This window comes from Trachurus japonicus, chromosome 7 (assembly GCF_045865225.1).
Source record: "Trachurus japonicus isolate A0001 chromosome 7, Traja_1.0".
Lineage (NCBI taxonomy): Eukaryota > Metazoa > Chordata > Actinopteri > Carangiformes > Carangidae > Trachurus > Trachurus japonicus.
Window position 1 is genome coordinate 8,950,141 of NC_140913.1, and position 25,169 is coordinate 8,975,309.

General features: G+C 41.4%; 2 protein-coding genes across 4 annotated transcripts in view; both read right to left on the reverse strand.

Moving 5' to 3' along the window:
• Positions 1-1,406: 1,406 nt before the first annotated feature.
• On the reverse strand, positions 1,407-5,717 carry dpm1 (dolichyl-phosphate mannosyltransferase subunit 1, catalytic). The gene is made up of 9 exons (XM_085781097.1): positions 5,546-5,717; positions 5,073-5,172; positions 4,825-4,858; positions 4,651-4,727; positions 4,210-4,235; positions 3,613-3,708; positions 3,303-3,371; positions 3,080-3,194; positions 1,407-1,796 (listed from the first exon to the last, which is right to left on the reverse strand). Exons 1-9 carry the CDS (start codon positions 5,674-5,676, stop codon positions 1,692-1,694), a joined length of 753 nt encoding a protein of 250 aa, XP_085637223.1. The 5' UTR covers positions 5,677-5,717; the 3' UTR covers positions 1,407-1,691.
• A 1,085-nt stretch (positions 5,718-6,802) lies between these two features.
• LOC146984176 (collagen alpha-1(XX) chain-like) overlaps positions 6,803-25,169 on the reverse strand; it is a 37,410-nt gene continuing 19,043 nt past the window's right edge. For 2 of the 3 annotated variants that reach the window (XM_085781098.1, XM_085781100.1), the window contains 31 exons: positions 24,886-25,015; positions 24,169-24,314; positions 23,561-23,690; positions 23,267-23,406; positions 21,905-22,031; positions 21,664-21,803; positions 21,429-21,561; positions 20,069-20,214; positions 19,858-19,987; positions 18,883-18,999; positions 18,596-18,742; positions 17,826-17,882; positions 17,404-17,442; positions 17,113-17,251; positions 16,101-16,243; positions 14,700-14,809; positions 13,787-13,945; positions 13,616-13,693; positions 13,024-13,110; positions 12,875-12,928; positions 12,702-12,797; positions 12,523-12,576; positions 12,379-12,432; positions 12,248-12,301; positions 9,458-9,529; positions 9,329-9,364; positions 9,131-9,197; positions 8,850-9,038; positions 8,658-8,735; positions 8,059-8,220; positions 6,803-7,696 (listed from right to left, as the gene is read on the reverse strand). In XM_085781098.1, the coding sequence (XP_085637224.1) occupies positions 7,668-7,696; positions 8,059-8,220; positions 8,658-8,735; positions 8,850-9,038; positions 9,131-9,197; positions 9,329-9,364; positions 9,458-9,529; positions 12,248-12,301; positions 12,379-12,432; positions 12,523-12,576; positions 12,702-12,797; positions 12,875-12,928; positions 13,024-13,110; positions 13,616-13,693; positions 13,787-13,945; positions 14,700-14,809; positions 16,101-16,243; positions 17,113-17,251; positions 17,404-17,442; positions 17,826-17,882; positions 18,596-18,742; positions 18,883-18,999; positions 19,858-19,987; positions 20,069-20,214; positions 21,429-21,561; positions 21,664-21,803; positions 21,905-22,031; positions 23,267-23,406; positions 23,561-23,690; positions 24,169-24,314; positions 24,886-25,015 (3,243 nt within the window). In that variant the 3' untranslated portion in view covers positions 6,803-7,667. The remainder of the gene's footprint in view (positions 7,697-8,058; positions 8,221-8,657; positions 8,736-8,849; positions 9,039-9,130; positions 9,198-9,328; positions 9,365-9,457; positions 9,530-12,247; positions 12,302-12,378; positions 12,433-12,522; positions 12,577-12,701; positions 12,798-12,874; positions 12,929-13,023; positions 13,111-13,615; positions 13,694-13,786; positions 13,946-14,699; positions 14,810-16,100; positions 16,244-17,112; positions 17,252-17,403; positions 17,443-17,825; positions 17,883-18,595; positions 18,743-18,882; positions 19,000-19,857; positions 19,988-20,068; positions 20,215-21,428; positions 21,562-21,663; positions 21,804-21,904; positions 22,032-23,266; positions 23,407-23,560; positions 23,691-24,168; positions 24,315-24,885; positions 25,016-25,169) is intronic. The other variant, XM_085781099.1, reaches the window with a different exon arrangement.

Here is a 25,169-nt window from a genome sequence, read left to right on the forward strand (position 1 = left end):
TCTGGCGTCCATCCCTCCAGGGTCAGATGTACAAAGTGCCCCAGAGATAAGGCCTGAATCAACGGTAGGTGGCGCTGTACATGGTTGGGCTGTGGAAACAGAGGTGTAGAAATATGTAGCAAACCAACCGGAACTACCTTCCTAAAGTGGCATTGTATCTAAACGGTAGAGGGATGGAAAAAAGATGTCCATCCGCATGGGTTAACTCCTTCCCTTCATCATCCTCATCATCAGTGAGCCAACCCACCACCACCATCCCCACCATCACTGTGTGTGTGTCACATTTTCTTCACCACTATCTACATAAGACTGTGCAATGTTATTACCACTGCTACCTGGTGTATCATTATATTCATACAGAGTAGCCTATACTTTTCATATTTAAGTTCTTATTTAAGTTGGGTGTATATTATGTACATAAGATAAGACTTCATTCATCCCTCAATTGGGAAATTTACAAGTTACAGCAGCTCAAACACAGAAGTAGAAAAAAACAGACAGAAATAAAGATGTACTGAAATGAATAAGAATACCATACCAAACTGTAGTAAAAATGTGTTTTTTAGAGGGGCAAAAAAACACATCCTATGTGCATAGTGTACACAATGTATGTAAAAATTGACTTGATTAAAAAGTACGAGAAAGTATCTTGCACCAGGTGGTAATAATATTTCACAGCCATATAAATAGTGGTGATAAAAATAGTGCTACATTACACTGTTGTTTTAAATACATTTTTTGGACTTTTCTTTCTTTCGGTATGTATTCCACTTTTTTCTACCTGTGCTTGAGCTGCTCTTGTAAATTTTGCCTTTTTCCCCCCTTTTTTTTTTTTTTTTACACAAGAATGCTCATGTTCATGTAACACTGGTGCCTTCAGGGTCTTACACAAACTTGCATTTAAACAGACACACCCCATAATGAAATACAACTAACCTGCAGAGTTTTTAGGGCATCTGTGTGTTTTCTTGCCTTACACTTCACACTGTCATCGGTACAATCAGGAAAGTGGGATCTGACCTCCAACCAAAATGTACAAGTTGGTGTCTATTGATTTCTATGGCCTCAACACAAAGTAACAGTTGCTGTGAGGGAAGTTGAAAGTTAGGCCTCAAAGTGATCATCACAATCACCCAGGATGGACCTGAAGTCACTTTGTTTGTTGAGATATTAAAAATCCTCACTCTGACCTGCCTGTGTTTATGAAGTCAGCCGCTTTGACCTTGATCAGTGAGAGCAGCTGATCGTTCTCTGAAACCTGTTTGAAGTTTTGACAGGAGCACAATCAGAAGAGAACAGAGCCAACAATACAAACTGTTTAATTTTGTACAAACAAGTCACAGATAATCTTAAACCCCTCTCACAGCTGTGTTCGGACTGGGAATGATGAGACGCTATCTGCTTTGTTGAAAATTCATGACAGAGGTTGATGGGAATGTAAAGCGCTACGTTCCTTCAGTATTCTGGACAGCTACTGACAGGGAATTATTTTTTATTTACTGCTAACATGGGAGAGAGATGACCCCGCCCCCCCATGTCTTATCATTTGCAGTCATGTCATAGTCTGACTGTGGGTAAGTGGAGCTTTTTTCCCCCTCATTACAATCCTGACTGAACTACAGTGGAGTATGTAAGACAGCGACTTTAAGAGCTATACAACTGTGGGATGTCAACAGTGAATGCATCGCTGATCATGTTGTGGCGAAGAGCGTGAGCAGTCCCTTTGCAAACGACACAATCTCGTTCCCTCCCAGTTTGGACTCTCCGTAAACTCGATCCACGAAGGAAATGGGAACCTGTTGTTTGGAAGAAAGAGTTAGGAAGAGTTAGGAAAAAAAACATAAACATTTTTTTTTTTAGAAGTTTCAGATCCAAGAGTCTGGATACAAGGTCACGATGTTGACCTTGGCTTCAAATTGTGAGGTTAAAGGGTAAAGTATCTGCTCCACTTGTAGTTACAGTTGTATTAAACAACTGCAACTACTATTTGGTTTTATAAATCTTTCTAGAGTGTGTTTTGGGCTACATGTGGTCTCATGTTGTGCTGATACAGAAAAAACAATTTTTATTTAAACCTTGTTTTGTTTCTATGACCAACACACTTATGAGTGTGTGTTTCATAAACCTGAGCTTTATATAGTCTGTGGGGTTGACGTGTTAATCTAGTTCATATTTCTTCAACTTTAAATATAGTGGTGTTGGAGCCTGGCCTGACCATTTTCCCAGTTTTTACAAATGCAACACAGGTTTAATAAACCTGAATGTGAGTTTAAATGTGAGTCCCTCAATTCTACTTGTTAATCGAGTTCAGTTTGACAAGTCCAGGTAAACTAGACCCAGGAAAAGCCCAGTTTATGAACTAAACCTGGTCTAATGACCAGAGGTTTTGAATCAAATCTCAGTCAGTTTACTGAACTACTCCACATGTAACAAGTCTGGGTCTGTGGTGGTTTTTCATATAGACACAGTCTAATGTGGTGTGTGGATGCACAAAAAGATGTAAAATTTGAAGAGTTGAATTCAGGACAACTGGATAAAAAAAATTCTTGATGAGGTCAAAATAATGTAGAAAAGTAAAATCTGATGAAATACAATTTAAATTTCCTCCAATCCATGAGCCACGTCCTTGTCATTGTAGATGCCTCATTATGGAGAAAAGGATTTATCATATGTGCACTTGGTAAATAATAACCTCCTACCCTGAGTATCAGCTCCTCCCCTCAGGCAGCGGCTTTACAGACCACAAGTGCAGGCTCAACCGTTTTAAAAACTCATTTGTCCCCCTGTCCATCAAAGCCTGGAATAATCAGCTAACCAAAGGTGAGAGTGCTGCTAGTTTTATAATGTGCTTTTATCCTAACATGATAAAGGGATGTGATTTGTACAAGGGCAGTCTTTGCAATTTGCTGATGGTAGCCTGTGCATGTATGTGTGTGTACCGGTATATCCTTGAGATGTTTTGATGTGTACCTAGTGTATGCACTCTTATTTTGTATTTTTTCTTGAATAGTAGTTCCAGTGTCTTCTGCTATAATCAAAAACACATAAATACATGGTGGAGTCAATGACAGGTCCTCACCTCTCCCACTGTGTAGTTGAGCTGTCTGGCGCGGACGATCATCTCCATCTGAAAGACGTAGCCTTTGGACACGCAGCGCTCCACCAGACTCTCCAGCACCTTCTTCTTGTACAGCCTGACAGGAGAGGAGACAAAGCGGCAGGAGTGAAGAGAAAAACATGGCTCCACGCACGTACGACTCAACAGTCAGAGACACTTATTTCACAGCACTTGCACCACTTGCCTGAAGCTGCCTGTGAGGTCTGAAGCACCAGGTCTCAACAACACTTGAGTCAGAAAGTTTGCTCCCCGACTGTTAACAAGAGAGAGAGAGAGAGAAATTGTATTGTATCGTACTAAATATAAATTATAATATTGTAATATGTATGTAAATATTTTGTAAAATGCTTAGGCAACAACACATTTCTGTTCATGCCAATAAAGCTGTTTGAACTGAATTGAATTGAGAGAAAGAAGAGAAAATTAGACCTCAATCCCTCTGTGTAATTGGGAACGAACTAAAGACAGGGAACCGTTCCCTGATTTCCAGTTACCTGATGAGTTTCCTGCGCAGGTCCCAGCCGTACACGCCTCCGTTGCCTTGGTATCGAGTACCAGACACCAGGTCATAGTCACCCGCCTTCTGCTTGCTGACAAACCACACAAAACAATCTTGTAACTACAGGATGTGTAAAAAAAAAAAGTCAACTGTGGCATTGTGATTAAATATCATCATTTAAATAAGGAGATTTTTGACCATGTACATCAGGGGTGTCAAACTCATTTTAGTTCAGGGGCCACGAACAGCACAATTTGATCTCAAGTGGGCCGGACCAGTAAAATAATAGCATGATAGCCTATAAATAAAAAGAACTTTGATTTTTTTTTTTTACTTTTTAATACATTATTAATATGTTTACAGTTAATGAACTATCCTTTTACACACATATTATGAACAACCTGAAATTTCTTGATAAAAAATATGTGCAATTTCAAATTTTCACACTTGACAAATTCATCCCGAGGGCCGGATTGGACCCTCTGCCTGGCCAGTTTTGGCCCGCGGGCCGCATGTTTGATACCCCTGATGTACATACATGAAGTGGGAAAAAATGTCAACATACAAGTAGGTAGGAAGTGGAAACACTTACTCAATAAATTCTGGGATAAATTTGGGCTGGAAAACAACAAACAAAGACAAACAACGATAAAATATCAAACACTGAACAAAGAAAAAAAAGATAATGATTGCTAGAGTTGAATTAATAAACTTATGAATGAATTAATCATCAACTATCTTGATAATAATCACAAGTGAGTAAAGTTTGTCTCATTAATATTGTTGAATTTTAGAGGCATCACACTGGGCTTTGGGACATCCTAGGTTTAATCACAGGTTTCTGACATTGTGCCAATCAGATAGATGAACCAGTTAATTGAAAAAGTATCTGGCAGATTTTATACCAACTAACTGTTGGCTTCAGCTTCATGTGTTGCGTGGCATCTTCTATTATCACGCCAGGACAAGGCAAGCAAACACAGGTGGGAGTGAATCTACTGTGTACACACGCGATCAAACGAGCTGCACTCACATGATGGGAAAGATCTGCGTCCATTATGAAGATGAAGTTCCCAGTTGCGTGCTTCATGCCGTGGATATAGGCAGTGCCTAGGAAAAGCAAACAGGAGTTCATTAGTACATGGCAGGAGCTACTACAACAACTCTAACACATGTTGGACACTTTAAAATAAAAAAGAAATCTTACCTAGGCCCAGTTTCTTCGCTCTAGGCCGTAAAAGCTGCAGCACAGAACAGAGAATGAGGGTGTGTATTCATTTACTGGAGCAAAACATGTCAGACTAATGTCAACATCTGACCCAACCAACCTGTTGTTGTCTCAGCAGGTTGTTTATAAGCTCTTATACAGATTTTACACTGTGTTACAACAACATGCACTGTCTGCTTCATCTCAGCTCAGACAAGGCCAGGGATTAACCCCGAGTCTTTACTTACTATCTTGTCCTCTCCATAAATGTTCTGCAGCTGCTCTGCCACCTCCAACGTGCCATCTGGGCTTCCGTCGTCAATGACAATTATCTCGTAGTTGTAGCCACTGTAAATACAGCAAATTCAATTTAAGGTCAATCTGGTTAGGTCTGACACGCGCGCGCGCACACACACGCACGCACACAAACACACACATTTTCGTCTTACTATAATTGTGAGGACGGTTGACACAGCTTTACTCAGCCACTGATATAAACACAATCAAATCTATTAATCACAATTTAGCAACTATTGATTTTTTTTAAAAAGAAAGAAAAAGTTTTGAATCAATTCTGACGTTGGCCCTAAACTAAGTGTTAGTCCTCCTTCCTGAAGTGAGGACCAGTCATTTGGTTTAGTGACAGCTCATCACTGACTAGCAGCAGCAGCAGCGCTAGCAGCGACATTAGCACAGCTCCGCGGCTCCAGCAGCTGCTCACCTCTCTCCGAAGTATTTCACCAGCAGCCAGACGATAAGAGGAAGGTTTTCTCTTTCGTTGTAGGTCGGTAATAACACGGAGTATTTGTCCTCACTGTCCCGGTTAGGGGCAGAAGTTTTTCGGCTCGCCATGGCGACTTGAATCCACTTTAAAATCAGTTGCGTCAAGTCCCAGAAATCCCCATAATATCCGGTTTAAGATTTTCAAAATAAATTAAGTATGGGCTTTTACAGTCTATGGGCGCGCTCACCCTTGAAAATGCAAAATGTTTTTTTTTTTTTCCATTTATTTATTTACAGTTATGACACACACACACACACACACACACACACACACACACACACACACACACACACACACACACACACACACACACACACACACACACACACACACACACACACACACACGGACTATATTATAGGCCTATATATTATGTAGTAACTGATTAGTAGGTGATCATCACTAATGCTGCATCTGGTGAAGTTGGAGCTCATTTTTATTGCTTTATATACTGCTGGATAGCTGAATATAATTGAACATCTTCAAATATTTGTTGATTATGGATGTTAACCTGCAACACACACACACACACACACGCGCCCAGAAACCCAGTAGTCTTTACAAATCCTGTTTTTATTTGGTGCAATACCATTTTTTAGCCAGTAAGAATGAAGCCCATTAATTTGAGATAAAACTGAAATTGTATCAGCTATACTGATACATTAAAGAAAGATCTTGGAAACACTGAACCATGTGCAGTCATATTATAGTCAAGACCCACTTTGTGTCATTCTGAACATTAATACTGTAACATCTTACAATTAAGATTTTTTTTTAAGGAAAATTACACTGGGAAATGTTGTTTGGTTATGTCCTCACTTAAAAAATGAAATAATGCTGTTTATTCTCTGTTAACTATGCTCTACTACTGCTTTAAGCTGAACTCCAGTCCCCGGTGGCTATGAACAGGCGCTCTTTATTTTGAAAAATAGACAACTATTTACCTCAAAACCGGAAACGGGGGAACCACTGGTGACTAACTTGACGGAGCTTTTTGCTTACAGGTTGGAACCTCGACTGTGCTCTTCAAAATAGAAACCACTGGAAACTCTCTCCTCAACATGGTTCCGACAAACGACTGACATTTTGATTATTATATTGATTAATGTTAATTATTATCACATTTAGCCAGCTTTTACAGATTTAGTGTTCTGACTTTCACAGCACAACATTATCCTGTCAATCAGGACAGTCACATTATTTTGTATTTTGGAATTAAAGGTGATCAGAGCCATATTAATGAAATTTTATTAACAAAATCAAAAACATTACAAAAGAGACTAACAAACAAAAACAAACACAATACTTTCTCTCTCACACTCACAGCACGCACACTCCCCAAATCCCAGAAAATCAGAAAATGTAAACATGAATTTCAATACAAATGCATACATGTATAACATATCATAGCATGAATAATTGTGTACAGTAAATATAATTAACAATATACAAATTATCATACACAGGACAAAAGACATTCTCACAGTATCATTTCTACCATGGAACAAAAAGAGGCTTTTACACCATGGAGTATGTACGCTTTCATTATCATTGAGGCAGTTAAGGTTAGAATGGCAGATGAAATAGGTAGAAAAGTAACACAGATGGCTAAACTACGTGATACAGTGCATGGATACATAAACAAAAAAGTTTCAGTGCGAATAATGGTGTATAAGACAGCACTTTACTGATCCCAGTGGGAGAATATTTTCCATGATGCTATCTGTTCATCAAAACACTATTCTACATTAAAGAGCTTCCTACTATATTCTTAGTTTCCCTTCTCAGCTGTTTATTTTTTATGTCAAAGAATGCAGTAACAATAGGACAGAGAGAGATCCTTCCTGTTTTATCTCCTTTTCTCACATGTGATAAAGCTTCTGCATCAGTCAGTGGTGAGTTCAACACACCAAACCTCCTCAGTGGTGCTTTTTCTTTCTGTTTGTTTAAAGCTCCAGTCTCCAGTTTGTCACTCAGCTCCGGAGGAACCACAGTCATCTCAAAACAGATGTCAGTCACTCAGTGACCTTACCATCGCCGCTTGCTTCTTCATGTCCACTCAGGGCTGGTAGCCATAATAAGGGTCTTCTGGATGAAGAGAGCACAAACACACACACAAAGAACAGTCAAGTGGAGGCTGGAGCCATTTTCGCCCATAAAAAACTATTTCTGAAGTGATAAAATCTCAGTGTTGTATTTCAAGCTTGTTGTGCTGGGCAAATGTGCCTGAAAACATCAGCTGACTGTCTCTGTAAGGTAGAAAAATGAGCTGCCTAAGACGCCTGGAGTAGATGTTGTTTAATCTGTATTGTTACAATCTGTAATGTATAAAAATTTGCCTCACTGAAAAACAACATTAATCCTGAACTCTGTCTATGTCATGATTATAAATCCTGGACCAGGCTGTGTGTTACTATGTGAGTCAGGAGACCCGTTTCCTTGTGACTAACCTGTTTGTGGGGGAACTCTCTGGCAGCCTCCACTACTGTCGCACACACCCGGTGGTCCGATCTCGCCTTGCTGTCCAAGAGGTCCGGGGATCCCCGGGGGTCCAGACTTACCATCATCTCCTCTGGTACCAGGGCCTCCCAGCTTGGACTCACCTGGAGGACCTGCAGGTACAGGACCATCAGGACAGAGCTGTTTACTGATACTTTGTGGGACAATTATGTATTATATCAGTACAGACATTATTTATTACACTATTAAATTTTTTTTTTTTTTAATTAAAATTTGAGAGCATAATGTCTGTGACATCCCTTGTGTACCTCTGATTTATTAGTATCCACTCACTCTAAGCCTCAGTACATAATAAACTCCAGCACAGATGAAGAGTCCAAACAAGTTCATCTAGCCTACTTTTGATTATATTTCTTTTTGAGTTCATATGTAAAGGCTATACTTTCCAGACTGGTAGATGGCTATACAACTACAGCTGAAACTGTCAATATACATATAATATATACAATATATAATAAGGTACATTGCAAAAAGTATAGCCTTTACATATGAACTCAGTAAGGGAACAAAATGACACAGGAAGAGGTACCTGCAAATCCTTTGACCCCAGTGGGCCCCTGGACATTGGGCCCTGCGTCACCTTTCTGCCCTGTGAGACCTCTCTGCCCTGCAGAAAGGAATGACATACATCGTGTGATATTATAATGACAGTCGACACAATCATAATTCATAAAAGTCAGATCAGTGATATCATTAGTATTTAATTTCCAACACGTCTTACCCTGCTCTCCTGGATATCCAGGCCTCCCAGGTCTCCCCCGTGGGCCAACATTACCCATGGTTCCTCTGTCACCTGGTGGGCCCTTGGGTCCTGGTATACCAGGCTCCCCTGGGGGCCCCACCGGCTCCTCAATGGGAGCTGGTTTACGACTGATCTCGTTGATGAACATGTCGAGCTTCAACACTTCCTCTGACAAGGTGAGAGAATTTTTTTATTTATTATTATTTCAAGTCACAGAGAAACGATGAGTATAGAAGAGCTGGTCGTGGCAGAAAACTTACTGTGCACCAGCTGCTCACAGGCCTGTGTGACCAGTTGGTAGATTATTGCCATAGACTGAGGTTCCCCCTGTAAAACATCAGCACACTCACCAACTGTGGCTCCAATGAAACCCAATGTAACATTTTTGAAATGGCAGTAAAACGATCTCTTTGCTGTTCAGAGTTGAAATAAGAAAAAGAGTGTAAACATGTAACCACCTTCTCTCCTCGCTCCCCTTTATTACCCGGCAGACCCTGTGAGGTGAGAGACACAAGGGACACAGACATAAACGATCGAAGGTGCAGACAAGTGTGACTGATGCTGTTTGTTTGTCCCTCTGGTCATACCGTAGGTCCCACAGGTCCTGAGGGACCCCTTTCCCCTAACGGCCCTGGGTGTCCTGGCATTCCTTGGAAACCCTGAACACCACACACACACACACACACACACACACACACACACACACACACACACACACACACACACACAGACAGACAAGTGGAACAGTGAATAAACAACTAAACTACAGATTTGAACAAGCCTACAAACCCAGTACAGTACAAACCTGAGCACAGCCCTGATATCACTAAAATATCAAGTCTTTACAAATCCTGTTCAGTTGGTGCAATACCATATTTTAGCCAGTAACAATGAAGCCCATTAATTTGAGATAAAACTGAAATTGTATTAATTAACCAGCTGCAACCAGGGCTGTAGCCAAGGTTTTAGAAATTGGTGAGGTCCGGGGGGGGGGGGGGGGGGGGTTGGCTCAGCTGTGGAAAATGTTCACCTATTTTGACAAAAAACTCTGAATTATTTTGGACCCCTCTAGCTAGTAGTTATTATATAGGCTGTACATAATCATATCAAAATGAGCCACAATTACATACAATAGACTTGGACTTTTTATTATAGACCCATTAGATATGAAAGGAGGCTCCCACATGCTTGAGCTTTACACCGCTGACTATCAGAACAGAAATGTCCTGTGCTTTTCAGCTGTTTATGATTATATTTAGCATACAGTTTACAGCTGAGAATAACAGCTATTTATACAGTGAAAAAGTAGTTCCTGATTTCTTACTTTTTTGCATTTTTGTCACACTTAAAGGGACAGTATGGGACTTTATTGGCTTTTTATTGACAAAAATCAAATATCGCTTTCATAAATACGTATTTCACTGAAGTGGAATCGCGCCCGCATACAAACGAGCGCTTTCTCGTACCTTAGAATGAGATGTTAGAAGTCGTTACAAACATACAGGGGGGGGTTCACCGAACCTTCTCTGCCATGTTGAATCGCCATGTTTTACGTTCAGTGTCACCGTGGCTGTAAGTAACCACAAACTCGGGCCGCCGGAGCTTCTCGGCTCGGGGAGAAAGTTTTCCAGACAGCGCCTGTTAAAACTGTCACCACCGTGTAGGCTAGTGTGAGGAAGGACGGAGGCACTGGTGTTGCCTTCAGGTGCAGTCAGACACCTGAATGACGCCGTGAGTGACGCCGTCGGCAAACCGACTGGATGTTATTTTACTCGACGAGAGAAAGCCGGTAAAACGTGGGTCAGGTAAACAATACGACATCACCATGACAACATATTGTCACGCCTGTATTGTTTTGCCTCGTGCTGGCGGACCGTTTGTTTACATAGAGGCTTGTTTATCCTGATACATGCAGCGTGTGTTGTTTTTCTGACTTCTGCCCGAGTTTACGTAAACGCAACAGCAAGAATACGTGCCGACATGCAACCGCACCGCTAGATGGGGGTAAATGTCCCATACTGTCCCTTTAAATGTTTTTTTAATTAATTAATTCTTTATAGTATTTTGGTAGGGCAGCCATCTTGGGAAGCTTTTCACCACTGTTCCAAGCTTCCTCCATTAGTGGATAAAGGCTCTGACTGTGGTTCACTGGAGTCTCAAATCTTTAGAAATGTCTTTCCAGACTGGAAGATGTCAATTATTTCATTTTTTCATCTGTTCTTGAATTTCTTTAGATGATTTGTTGCTATTTGAGATCTCTCAGCCTACTTCACTTTGTCAGACAGGTTCTATTGAAGTGATTTCTTGATTCAGCTGGTCTGGCAGTGATCAGGCCTGGGTGTGGAGAATGAATTGAACTCAGCCCCCCCCCCCCAAAAAAAAAGGCTTATCACAGTTAGTTCACGATTTAACCAGGGGGGGACAATTACTTTTTCACATAGGACCAGGTAGGTTTGGATAGCTTTGGATGCTGGACCTCTGTTGATTCAGACTAATAATAACTATGACCTGGACAAATGAGAATATTCACAGGCTTATTCAAACTAATATTTTGGTTTCATCAAGAATGTGCTGCCAACATTCATCATCATGTTCTTTGGCAAAGGTGAATCCTTTGGTGAAGTTTAGTGAGTGATGGTTTTCTTCTTGGATGGCGTCTACAGAGTGTGACCTTGTGCACTCTCTCCTTCAAACTGTGATTAATCACTGAAACACCAGTTTACATCGACCTTGTGCCACGTCAGAGGTGATGTTTTTCAATGCAAGTGTGTGTAAATAGTGAATTGTCAGGGCAGGCTGCAATAATCCCCCCCTTTCCCTTGCCTCATATTTATATCGACAGGCTATTTATCATGATCCTGAACTGGGAACTAAAGTGCTTTATTCATTTGAATCGTGCCAGGTGTCATTTTTTACATTTTTTCAAATAAAGGCAAATTTAACAAAAAAGGACCGAGACAGGATGGAAACAGCTGCTGGGAAATATGCTCAGTTTGCTGTTGAGTGGGAAAAAACTTTTGAGTTGACCTGCATTTTAGTCTGGGAAGTAAGATTTGCTACCTTAAGGTGGCGCCAAAGGAAAATCCAAAATAAAATGTACAGAATGAAATCAGTTCATTCTCAGAACGTGTGTTTATAAATATAAGTCAGTAGGGCCTATTTAATAGCTGGTGGTTTAAGTGTAAATTGTGCCTGATGGGGTCACTTGACCTAACATCAGAGGTCACACAAAAAAAAAATCAGGATCCATCGTCTTGAGGCAAAAATTATCAACAGTCTACCAAACTTCATATTAGATTTAAAAAAAAAATTTTTTTTAAATGTAGAACTTTGATCTGATGGTACATAAATGATTGAAAATAAAATTCCTATCTCACCCTGGGTCCATTGATGCCGGGAGCACCGATGTTACCTTCCTTCCCTCTGATGCCCTGTGAGACAAGACGGCACAGAGATGAGAACAGATGAAGAGCTGATGACTTTCACTGTCCTGTATCTAACAGCTCACCTGGGGGCCTGGGATCCCCTGTTCCCCTTTTGGACCTGGAGGTCCTGGCAAACCCTACGGGGATGGATGGAGATGGAGCCATGAGAAACAGATGTGTGGGATTATCTGAGTTTAAGTGACGCCGCTGTTTCAGTTTGAACTCACCTGGAGTCCAGGTCGCCCTGGCTCGCCTTTTGGCCCCGCTGCACCCGGTGGACCCTAACAGGAAAACATGAACATACAAAACACATTGTTACTGGATTCATAAGTCCTAAGACAACAGTTGATCAGGATTGATCCATGATTACAACCAGAGGCTGCATATTTAAAGATAAATTTCCCACTGCTTTGCCCTGGACAGCGATTCCTCTGGGTCCTGCGCTGCCCAGGAGTCCAAGGCCCCCCTCAAATCCAGATTTTCCTGGAGGACCCATCTCCCCCTTAAACACAAAGAACACTTACATGAAGACGTCGATCGGATTTTTGATAAATGTGCATTTGAATCTTCTTTTATCACCTTTTCGCCTTGCTCTCCCTTCTCGCCTTTCACACCACGGGGACCTGGTTTTCCCTGGTCAAAAAGAAAAAGAAAGTAATGTCGACATGTTCTCAAACAGCCGGATCACGCAGGAAAAAAAAAAGATTCCGGGTCTCAAGGTGACGTACGTTTGGTCCAGGGAAGCCAGGAGCTCCAGGGACGTCGGAGGAACAGGTACAGGTGTAGGCCGGGGGAGGACAGCTCTCCTCATCTCTCTGGTACACACAATGGAAAAAGACACAACAGACACACACACAATGGACATTAACAAAAAGACTCGTCCTTGTAGGAAAAGTGATGACAGCAACATGACTGTGTGAGGGAGAGAGTCATACAGGTATGAGTCATTTTCACACATCTCACTTTAAAATTGCAAATTAAACCAAAGAGTTTAAATGTCAACTGCTCAATTTCGCTCCTTTTGTTCGACAGTGAACTGTAATGAACCTTCACTGTGAGCACTCAACTCGTTTGTCATGTCAAACACTGGATCAGCTCACAATAAGCCTGAATAAGTCACAGATTATAACTTTCTTTTTTTATTATTCTTCCTTTACTAAAGCTTTTATTTCTGTTTGACATATCACACTGAGGTTCACACTTTGAAGTTACAGCTGTCCACTTCTCATCGTCAACCACCCGGATGGATGTGAACGAGTGTCATGTCTGAACGAGACCATTAGGCTGAATGGGTGTAAATGTATATAATAGTGAACAGACCACTCCAGGCAGGTCGCAGCAGGTGTCCTCAAAGGCCCACGTGGTGTTACAAACGATCTCAAAGGACTGCAGCTGGAACTGAACAACATGAAGGACACAGGAGGTAAATATTATTGACAGATTGGACGTGTTAATAAGATCATTAAATAGATGTGAACATGAGGAAAGTACCGGGGCAGATCCGCTATTGGGTCCTCGGGTCTTCACCAGTTTTCCCAGCATCTCAAACCCGTCGGTCGGGAGGTTTCCTAGAGGACGGGCGGGTCTCTCACCCACACGCTGGCAGTCCACAGACAGGGACACGCTCACCTGGCTGATTGACAGGTGGATCTGCCGAGTGGAGGAGATGAAACCCAGATTAGAATAATATATCACATAAAACCAGACTATCAGATTGATGAAGCAGTGTCTTTTCAAAATAAGACACTATGGGCTTCCCCTCAGAGTGAGACAACTGCACCCTAACACTTTCAGTTACAGTTCCTGTTGTGTCAGGTCTTTGAGGGGCTGTCAACAGGAAGACTAATGTTGCCATGGACACATTTCGCTATAGGTTAAAACCACAGCCCTGTTTTTTTCAGCCTATATTTATGTTGTCAAACTGGTACAGAAGTTCATGTCTGCACTTCCTGTTTCCTGTACCCATGAATGTACAAATACCAGTTAGTGAATTACTCCGACACTCAAGAAAACTTAAAAACACACAATTTTTTCAACCTCTGACTCTTCTAAGTAATATCATTTGTTGAAGTGAATTTAAAAGGAAATCTGCAATGGACATGAGTGATTCTGGTATGCTCCTGTTAAACATGTGTATTGTGTTGATTAAGTTATGACCCACTTTGATGATAAATTCAGTTAAACTTGCACCATTGACTCTGTGTTCTTCTTCTTTTGGTTCCTTGTAGAATTATGTTGGTCTTTGTTTCTGTCCTCATGTGTGGAGACTTTTTCTAACCACCTCAATTAACCACGATCCTTGATCCTTCCATTGCATCTCTTGACATTTCTCCTTCATTAAAGAATCAGCAATCAAATGAACAGCAGCAGTGTTTCATTTTCTGCTCAGTGCTCATGATCTGACCTTGTGAAAGCTGCCGTAGAAGAGTCTGTGGACCTGCGGCTGGTCGAAGGTCAGCTCCTGCACCTCTCCCCTGTAGTCCAGACTGAAGTAGATCACATGCCTGGTGGTCGCTGTGGAAAGCACAAGTACAGACGCTCAACTTTTATTTCTCACATTAAAATCTCAGCTTGTCAGATTGACCTGGCTGAGTGTAAGGAAGGTAGGTAGTCTCATTAGTTCAGTGCTACTGCGAAACCCTGATGGCCTGAAGTTCAATATCCTCCAAGTACAGAAGAAAATCTGAACCCCTCAGAGAGGTGAAGAGAAAGTTGAGGCCAAGGCAACATGAGAAAAAGAATAGGTCACTAATGGCGTCATGTTATTTCTTAAAAGATGAAACTAAGCAGTAAAAAGTCTGATATTAATAAGACATGGACTAACAATGGTGGTTTTAGACTTTGCCGATATTAGTAAAAGAAGAAAAAACACCAATCAGACATCCTTTTACTGTGAAGCAAGAGATCCATTGGTTAATAGTGTAATCCATTACTTAATTAGCATCTTTGTAGATATACTGTAAGTTTGCCTGCTTACAAAACACATTTACTCCTGTCAGGTATAATGGGTCATGATCACAAAGCCCTGAAGCAACAGAAACATGGAAGCATTATATCTGAACCCCAAGTTATATAAAAACTATATATAACAACTGCAATATTATAAAAATATTATTTAAAAAATGTGTTTAAGTGGTTTGTGAAGTTAAATAAAAGTTACTGCAACCAATAATTATGTCAATCAATTGTTTGATTCAAAAAATGTTAGAAAAGGGGGCGGTGCGTGGCGCAGTGGGTAGAGTGGCCGCCCCATGTAGAGGCTACAGTCCTCACTGCAGGCGCCCCGGTTCGAATCCCGCGTCGGGCAGCCCTTTCCTGCATGTCATTCCCCCTCTCTGCCTCCCCCTTTCCTGTCTATCTCTACTGTGGACTATCGAATAAAGGCAAAAAGCCAAAAAATATACTTGGAGAAAAAAAAAAAAAAAATGTTAGAAAAGAATGGAAAATGTCTTAAAGCCCAGTGAAATGTCTTCTTATGTCAGAGTCTGACTAACACAGAAACTACATTTAATGACAAGGAAAAGCAGCAAATAGTCACAACTGAGAAACTTAGACTGAAACTTATATGAATTATTATTACTTGGAAAAAAGACTCAACATTAAATATTAATATCAAATAGTAGACGATGATTTCTCTGTTGATTCACTAATTGTTGTCAGCTCTAAATATAACTATGACCCACACTGGAAAACTAGAGACAGTGAACACATGTTAGAGGAGATGTAAGCAGGCAGATGTCTGAGAGGACGTCCAGATGTTAAGTCTTCAGTGTGGGACACTGACAGGTGGAGACATGTCACTCACGGTCGAGCACCACTCCCATCTTGGGCTGGAAGTCGTCGTCGGTGAGCTGCCAGAGGGCGAAGGGCTCCCTGGGAGTGTCCTGCAACACGCGGAAGGCGATGCTGATGGTGTGCTCCGGAGAGAAACCTGCAGGGTGGATAAACCTGGGGGGGGGGGCGTGAAACAGAAGCTTTAATATAATATTTACATTAATGTGAGATTACAGTGAAGAATGAATAAGAGTATCAACAACGGCTCCGTGGCTATTATAATAAATGATTCTAACAATCTCCTTACAATCTCTACTTTAATGTCTATGAAGTCAAAGAGATGCTTCATTGCTTTTCCTGTCACGTCCCTGGTTCTCCACAGTTATTCCCATTCAGTCATAAAATAAAGATGATCGGATGTGTGTGGAATCTGAATGATGAGACCTTTCTTTTCATGGTCTTCTTTTTATTTTCTGTTCCAAGTGCATCTCGTCTCATTCAGGAAAAAAAACAAGGACCAAATATTTGTCCAGCAGCACAGCTGTGAGCAACACATGTCCCAAATGTGAACATGAACCTGAAGGGGATCAAACCTCTCTCCTTTAAACAGATCACAACAGGTTGCGAGTGGATTTCTGCCACACATTTGGAGGTTGTCATGTGACCAAAATGAATAATTAATTTGAATTTGTACAATGCATCCAGCTTGACCAACTTTCCAAACCTGCCAGGTTACTGTATATGGATAAATCATTGCCAAAAAAACAAAACAAATGCATCTTTAAGGGGCCTGCGAGTTTGGTGAGCCCTGAAACCTCGCTCTATACATTTGTTTTATTTGCTTTTATTTATTTCAGTTGCCATTTGTCAGCTCCTGATGTGTTTAAGCATGCTCAAGTAGTAAAGTTGATTTCAACACAAACTGCTGATTAAATTCAAGAAGAGGTACTGTGGGTCACTTTTATCAATTCACGTGAAGCTGCATTTATGAGAAGCGCAGGTACGTGGTGTGTTGATAAAATAAAAAAAAAACAGCAGCTCACTTGGTGCTCTGTGTCAGCTGGACGTCTCTGTACAGGGTGTAGGCGGGGACGGTGTTGAAGACGAAAGGCTCGGCTGCCACGCCCTCGACGGACGAGTGAGCTCTCTGGGTCAGACCGAACGCCTCCATCATGTTGAAACCTGTGACGACAAAACACGCAACAGAAATAAAAAGGCACCGTGCTCGTTGCTTTCTTATTCTTCTGATTTTAAATCTGCTGTTTTAATGATTTCAAAATGATCCTTCGTGAGTGGGTCTGCGGTCATGCGTGGGGACAGTTCGCTGGTCTCACCTTTGACGATGCTGTTTCTGATGGTGACTTCAGGACACACTGCAAACACAAGAAGGCAGTGTTGAGCCACTAAAGTCGAAGCTGACAAAGCAGCAGCAGCATTTTCAATCCAAGTGGAAAAAAACACACACACGAGTTTCACAGGGATACAATCAACTTTCCAACTAACAAGGGATGATTTCATAGAATTACCTATAAAATTGGAGAATTCTTCTATTTTAATGATTTGACTGACATCTGTGTGGTTCAAATCGATGGTTACAAGGAAATTTCATTCTAAGTGACGCAATCATCCAGATGATTACAAAGAAATGGACCACCTGGAGTCATCTGGACCACTGGACTCCAGCAGGAGTCGACAGGTCGTTCTAATTACATTTATTGTGGCAGAATAAGAAGAGTGTGATTGACTGGTGAATCACCTTCATTGTGGATCGGATACATCCGTGGATGGATGGGGATTCGCACCGGAGCTGTGGCTGTGACAGGAATAAGAAAAAAAACATCACATAATCTAGGAAAGGAAATGTCAAGACTTCTACTTCACAACTGCAAACTAATGGTTCCTTTTTTTGTTCGCACATCTATAATTCATCTAATAAGAAAGACATTAAAGGTATAGTTCACCCAAAGTTCAAATTTCACTCATTTTCTACTCACCCTCATGTCGACTAAGGGTTGGGAGAAGTTTCAGAGTCCTCCGTGCCTTCTCGGAGTTACAGCGGGGCTCCGCGCAGCACTGCATGTCCATATGACGGAGCTCACTTTTCTTCGTCCAAAAAGACACACCAGAAAACATCCAAATACCTCCATAGTGCTTGTCTGTAATGTCCCTCTTGTATTGAAGCCCCGACATGAGAAATTGTTCCCAGAAAATTAAATAAGTCTATATTTTAAGCGTGTTTGTAGCGGAAGCTCCCACTCCCAGTGTTCAGTGCTCAGTTCACTGCTCTGCCTGTGTCAGTGCAAATCGTGTGAGATTTGGTTGTTTTTTGGTGTGTCTTTTTGGACGAAGAAAATTGAGCCCCGTTTGCGACCGTCATGACTCTGAAACTTCTCCCAACCCTTAGTCAACATGAGGGTGAGTAGAAAATTAGTGAAATTTGAATTTTGGGTGAACTATACCTTTAAAGCAGATGCCTTAATGGTGAGCAGACTCCCTTCAATATGTAGCACACTGGCCAAATCAAACCTGTCGGATGGAGGATGGAGACGGCAGCGCCCTCCGCTGAGCCGAGGAGGGAGTGCACACTGATACGATACAGAGTCTCTGGCACCAGGTCAGTGAAGCAGTGAGTGCTGCTGGACTCATCCACTGTTTCTTCCTTTGTGTCCTTATCTATGCACACACACACACACACACACACACACACACACACACACACACACACAGAGGCACCAATGGGTAAATTAACATTGGTGTTTCAGAGTGTTAGGAACATGGAGTCGTCAGTTACTATGGATCTGACTATAGATTACCTTTGACAGCCTGGATGACAATTCGATATCCATCGACTGCAGACACTGGTCTCCAAGACACACAGATGCTGGAGTGGTCGGACCGGACCACACTCACACTGCTCACCCGCAGACTGGCTGGAGAGAGAGAGAGAGAGAGAGACAGCAGGAGAAACAGGGGGAAAGAGAGAATAATGTCGGCATGTGTATAAACTGCATGATAAAAATCATGTTTTGGTAAATTTATAACATCTACACACTATTCAGCACTGGTCAGGCATCAATAAATACTTAATGCATCATTTTAAAACATAATTCTTACACTGAAGCTTATTAGCATGTAATTTATGAACACAGGTCTAAGTTAATGAGCGAGGAAGAATGCTTTTTAAATGATAGACTAAGTATTTAATAATGCAAAAAGAATGCTTATTAGTGTGTAGTCATTATTATTGACTATTGACAGTAGTAGAAGTAGATCCACTCAGAAATTTAGAGCTTCAACGTTTATATCAGAACTTTTTTTTTTTTCTAATCCATTGATGATGTTTTTTGTTTTTGTTTTTTTATTTTTTGTGGGAATTTTTCGCCTTTCACTGGACAAGAGGACATCAGGGAGAGAGACTGGGCCAATGACATGCTGTAAAGATGGTCTCAGTCTGGAGTTGACCTGCTCTAACAACTCCAACACCGAGCACCCACGTTACTGCTGTTCACCTCCAGTGACTGTGAATGCAAATTTGATCATTTCTACAGACGTGCTAAATGTGAACATGAGGAAGAATCAAAGTAATGTATTATTTGAATATTCACATAGTGAATTCACACAAGATTTGGGTGATCTCAGGCTCCCTTTGTTACTTGGGGAGTTGGGATGACTCTTGATAACTTAATAACATTCAGATTTCCTTAAGTTTTTCTATCTTCGTATATATTGTAATAATGTGGGTGCTGAGACCAATTAATTAAGTGTACTTCAGTGTCTGTGGAACTCACTGGTTTTGCCCTGAGCTGAGCCGCTGCCTCCCTCTCTGTTGTGGTACTCAGCAGTGACCAGGACACTGTAACGTGTGTCCGGCTGCAAAGACTCCAGCACCACCCGCTTCTCAGCCCCCGACACCAACACCTGTAGAAAACAAGCCCACCTTTCAAAGCCAAGCATCAGAGTAAAGAGGACGGAGGTGCTGCTGGCTTACAGCTCACATACAGTGTTGTCCTGAGCTTCAGCTCCGGTCAGTGCAGTGTAAGACACGCGGTACTGGAGGACGTGAGCGTTGGGAGGCACCCAGCTGACCATCAGGCTGACCGCCGTCTCCTCAGAGACCGACACACTGGACGGGCCTCCACCAGACACTGCAGGGATACGATACAGATTTTTGTTTTTAATTTATTTTCACAAAAATCTAAATCATCAATACAAATCCATAATTACGTAAGCAAATATATATAATCATGATATACATACAAAATTAAATCAAAAGCAGGACAAAAACAACAACAAGCAACAAAACAAGAAAAAAGGAAATAGGAAATAACAAGGCCCTCTTTTACTAAAATCTCATTTCAGGGTAAAGGGTATTAAGTCCAACCTTCACCCTGGCTCAAAAGTCCCCACCCACGTTCAAAAATGAAGTTCTGTTCTTTACTTTGTTTCTATTAATATCTTTTTCAAGTGTCCATTTAAATGTTGTATTTTTGTAGCTCTGAAAATAAAGGCTTTTCCCACCATACTAATAATGTTATTCAGGTCCTTTCCTTCTGCATCATCTCTTAAATCACCAAAGATTATAGTTAGAGGGCAACAGTAGAAGTTTCAACTATGAACTGAAATCCATTCACCAACATGACTCTAAAACAGTGCGACAAAGACAGATATTAATATAAGATTGTTTTTGGCCTTTTCCTTAATCCTTTCCTAACTCCCTCACATCTTCCTTTGACCTCATTTTTGTTTTTTCAAGGAAAAATGCAGAAGAGAGGGGAGATTATTGTGATAATTCCAACCACAGCCTTAGTTTCTGTCTTTGTTTTGTCCCCTGATGTTTCATGTTTCCGTCGGGATGAATCTTGTCAGTTTATTGGACCTTGGTTTGGATTTTCAGAGTTGCTGTGTTCCCGTCTTTATGTCCCTTCTGCACCGGTTTCATTAAGGTTTTGTGTGTTAATCTAAACCAGCAATTCCCAAACTTTTTAGCCCGTGTACCCCCTTTTACTTTCCAACCTGGCTGACACAACCCAAATGCCTGACACATTAAAAAAAAGACACAGTCTATTTATCAGATAGATTTCTGGAACTTTTAAAAAAAATCTTTAATTCAGATTTACAAATGATTTTCTTGAATATTACTATTTACACTGTGAAAACCCCATTTGAAATAATGTCTGTAATTTATTTATTTATTAGTAAAATATAACACCATAGTGTCGACATTACCCCTTTCATGTCATACACCTTTTAGCAGCGGCTTGTACACCACAGTTTGGGAATCCCTGATTTAAACTATTTTCTGCGCTGTCCAGCTTTTGTGTGTTTGTGTAGTGTGTGATTACATGTGTGTGTGACTCACAGGTGCTGTAGCGTATGGCCACAGCCTCGCTCTGAGCTCCATCTCCATAAAGTGCGGACAGAGAGATCTGGTACTCCTTGTCGTCCTCCACCCCCTCCAGGATCGCCCCCTCGCTCTCACCGCTCACCCTCAACTAGGACGCACAACGAGGAGAAAGAGAGCGACACTTTATTCATGTATTATATTAACCATAGCAACGCGTTACACACTCCCACCTGCTGTCCCCCTCCCCCACCTGTCTCAGGTCTCCTCCGCTGAGCGAGATCCACTTGATGAGGTAGGACACGACGTCGTCAGCCGCCGCCTCCCAGCGCACAGTGATGTCACTGCCTGAGAAATTAGTCACCCTGAGGTCCGAGGGCGAGGGCACCTTCACTAGGAGACGAGGAGAATATCACCATCACTCAAAGCCATTCCCCTCACACAACAAAGCACATTTAAGATGAAGCACACGTGTATTTCTCGGTGTGTCTTACGGGTGGTGACGTTACTGATGAGTGCTGAAGAAAGGCCTTGTGGGTAGTGAGACTGGACTGACACCAGGTACCTGGACAAAGAGGACAGGTTCTGCACCAGCACCGAGTTCAGCCCCATTACCTCCACCTGGAAAGATGTTTGTCATGAATAAACAGCTCTACGGAAGCCCTGAGCAGCCATACATCTGTACATTTCATCTCCTCTGCGTTCCAGAGATAACATATTACATATGTGACAATCAACCACAGATGCATGCGCCTGTGATTTCTGTCACGTCTGCCGCTCAGCATCTCTCAGTCATGCTGGTGTCCATGGCGACTGTCTAGGCCTTGGAGCTGCTAGGCTAGGGCCTCCATAGGGCTTCCATACATCTCAGTATGTTTTCTCCTCTCAAACATAATGGACCTTACTGAAGAGTAAAATGTGCTCATTTTTGTATCCATGGAGACTGCATAGGCCTTGGAGCTCATGTAGTTAATAACAACATCAGGCTCACAAAGAAAACTAAGCCTCTCTTACCTCTTCTTGGAAGCCACTCACTAATGTGCATATCAAGGCATAAAGCTGGAGAATGAATGAATAGATACATGATGCACTGATTAATATTTTCCTGCTGCACTGAATAATTGTTTCTTCAATAAATATTATTTCTGTTGTTTTATTGTCCAGATTTCCAATGCACTGTGTTCTTGGGGAAACAAAGTTTCTTTTTGTCAGGATCTCAAAAAAGTTTTTTCAGAAGCTGGAGGAAATAAATATATAAATGTAAGGTCACTGAGGGCTTCAATACAACAAGTTTTCTCCTCTCAAACATAATGGACCTTACTGAAGAGTAAAATGTGCTCATTTTTGGGTTATTACAAACCAGTAAACAAAACCTAGTACACTTGAGAGAGCCTGTCAAATGCTTTTATGTTCTTTATCATTTGTTGTCTTGTGATCATCATCTTCATCAAAACAAAAAATAGTTTTTATATTCTGGTATTTTGAATCAATGAAATCTTTTTATTTATTGATTTATTTTACTTTGTTTCCATGTGAGTCTGTTTGCCTCATACAGCTTGAGAAACCCAAGCTTCAAATGATTCTGTAAACCACTTGTATAATATTGTACGTGTGCATTTGTCAAAAAAAAAAAAATCTTTATGGTGAATAATTAGAACATTCAAAAGTTAAATACGGTTTGGATAGACTTTGTAAGCAGATGTGGACCTCTCAGATGTATAAAAGCTTCATATTTATCAGGTGTTTGAGTGAGATCTGTTTCCTTAACATTTATTTTATGGATTTTAATGAACTTGGAGCTGGTTTTGGACACAGAAAGTTTTGTGATTTAACATCAGTGTATATTTTTATTTGACCTGCTTGACGTCGCTGCCGTGGTTGGTGCTGTAGGTGATTTTATGACCGGGTACGTCCACGGCTCCGGGCACCCAGCTCACCCTCAGCCCACTGTGGGTGACCATGGGGAACTGAACACTGAGAGGTGGAGGGAGAGGGACTGCAGGGAGAAGAAGAGGATTAAGAGGATGACATATGAGCAGACAGCACAGTGCAACAACTTATCTTACGCAGTGTTTTTGTTTGATACAGTACATTGATCAAATGATTAGTTAGGAGGAGTTGAATAGAAAGAACAAAGAGGTGATTCGTACATGTGGTAGCGACGGCAGTGACGGGGTCACTGGGATCCTCGTCGTAGAGAGCGTACAGGGTGACGGAGTAGTCTGTCTCAGGCAGTAACCCTGCCAGCTCCACCACCATCTGGTCTGCACTGAATTTCTCCTGCAGTGAGTACGAAGTCAGAAACTCATTGATACAGTCATACAACACCTGGTCCTGAGGTGGGACAGTCTCTGCCTGCATGAGCGCAGAGCAGAACAATCACCTTGTAGTAAAACTGTAAATCTGTAAAACTGTAGATGAGTCAAACACCAGGCATGTGACGTATATAGCACATCACATGCCTGGTGTTTGTCTCATGTTATATTTTGTTATATTTTTCTAATGTTTTGGTTATTGTCTGATGTGACATTTTGTCTGACGTTTGTTTGGTGTTATATTTTGTAATGTTTTTTTTTTGTTATGAGAAACAAGTGTCTTGGACGCAAGAGAAATTTCAGAAGAGATTCTGACAAATAGAGTACTCAACTAATCAACTAATTGTTGTTGTGAATTTTTGTGTTTAATTGTGTTTTTAAGTTTGCTTTTTGATTCATTTAGTCCACACACAAACTGACAGAGAGAGAAAACCAGTTCAAACCTCCTTGGCGTCGTCGGGCTCTCCGTGGTTGAGAGCTGAGTACAGGATCATGTACTGTGTCGCTCCGGGCGCCGCGCCCCAGCTCACCCGCAGCGTGCTGAAGGAGAATGGAGTCACCTCTAGGTTGGCGGGCGTCGCCAGGGCCACTGAGGCGGGCGGAGACAAAAGTGGAAAGATTCAGGAGACACCTCGAGTTTCTTGGCTAACATGTGAGCGGTGTTTTTATTTATTCATTTTTTACAGTGTATATTCTCATCTCAGTATACAGTATATACTGTATATTTCTTTCTTTGCATCAGAGTTTCAGAGGAAGTAACAATTTCACTACAGAGCTTAACACACTGTTTCTTTACAGAGGATGCCTGCAAATGTAAAGTGTCATTTTAGGATCCTCACTTATTTCCTATCGTACAGTGACATTTGAAAAGAAATCTGTTTTGATTTTATCTCAGTGCTTTTGCATACAGCAGGACTGAGAAAGGGCAGATCACATGCACTGCTGAAGGTCATCTAATATATTACTGCATAAAGCGAAAAGGGTGATTATTTTTTCAGTACAACCTTTTCAGTGAGATAGCAGGTCTTTTATATTAATAGACACAGTATAGATGGTTACAGGGACTGAGTTTGATTCCTAATATGAAAAGTACAGTACAGTTCATTAAAAAGACAAGGTGATGGAAAACAATTCAGACGTCAGTGTGTTATTGGTCTCACATGTGGTGACGGTTCCTCTGAGAGCCAGGCCAACGCTGTCCTCATACACGGGGAAGATGGACACGTGGTACAGCGTCTGAGAGGAGAGGCCTTCCAGCAGCACAGTGGACTCTGAACCAGCCAGTACCACCTGGAGACAGAGCAACACTGTAGCTAGGTATCATATTTGTTATATATGCTACTAGTAGTATAATTGAATATCAACAAAATGACCATGTAAAATATAACAAAACTATAACTGTAGGTAGTTTCAACATAGGATCCACATCATTGAATCGCCTCAA

Coding starts and splice junctions, on each gene's coding strand:
- dpm1 (XM_085781097.1), bottom strand. CDS start 5,676: ATGGCGAGCCGAAAAACTTCTGCCCCTAACCGGGACAGTGAGGACAAA. Junction 4,859..5,072: donor TTTATGGAGAGGACAAGATA/GTAAGTAAAGAC, acceptor TCTGTGCTGCAG/CTTTTACGGCCTAGAGCGAA. Junction 4,236..4,650: donor ACGCAGATCTTTCCCATCAT/GTGAGTGCAGCT, acceptor GTTGTTTTCCAG/CCCAAATTTATCCCAGAATT.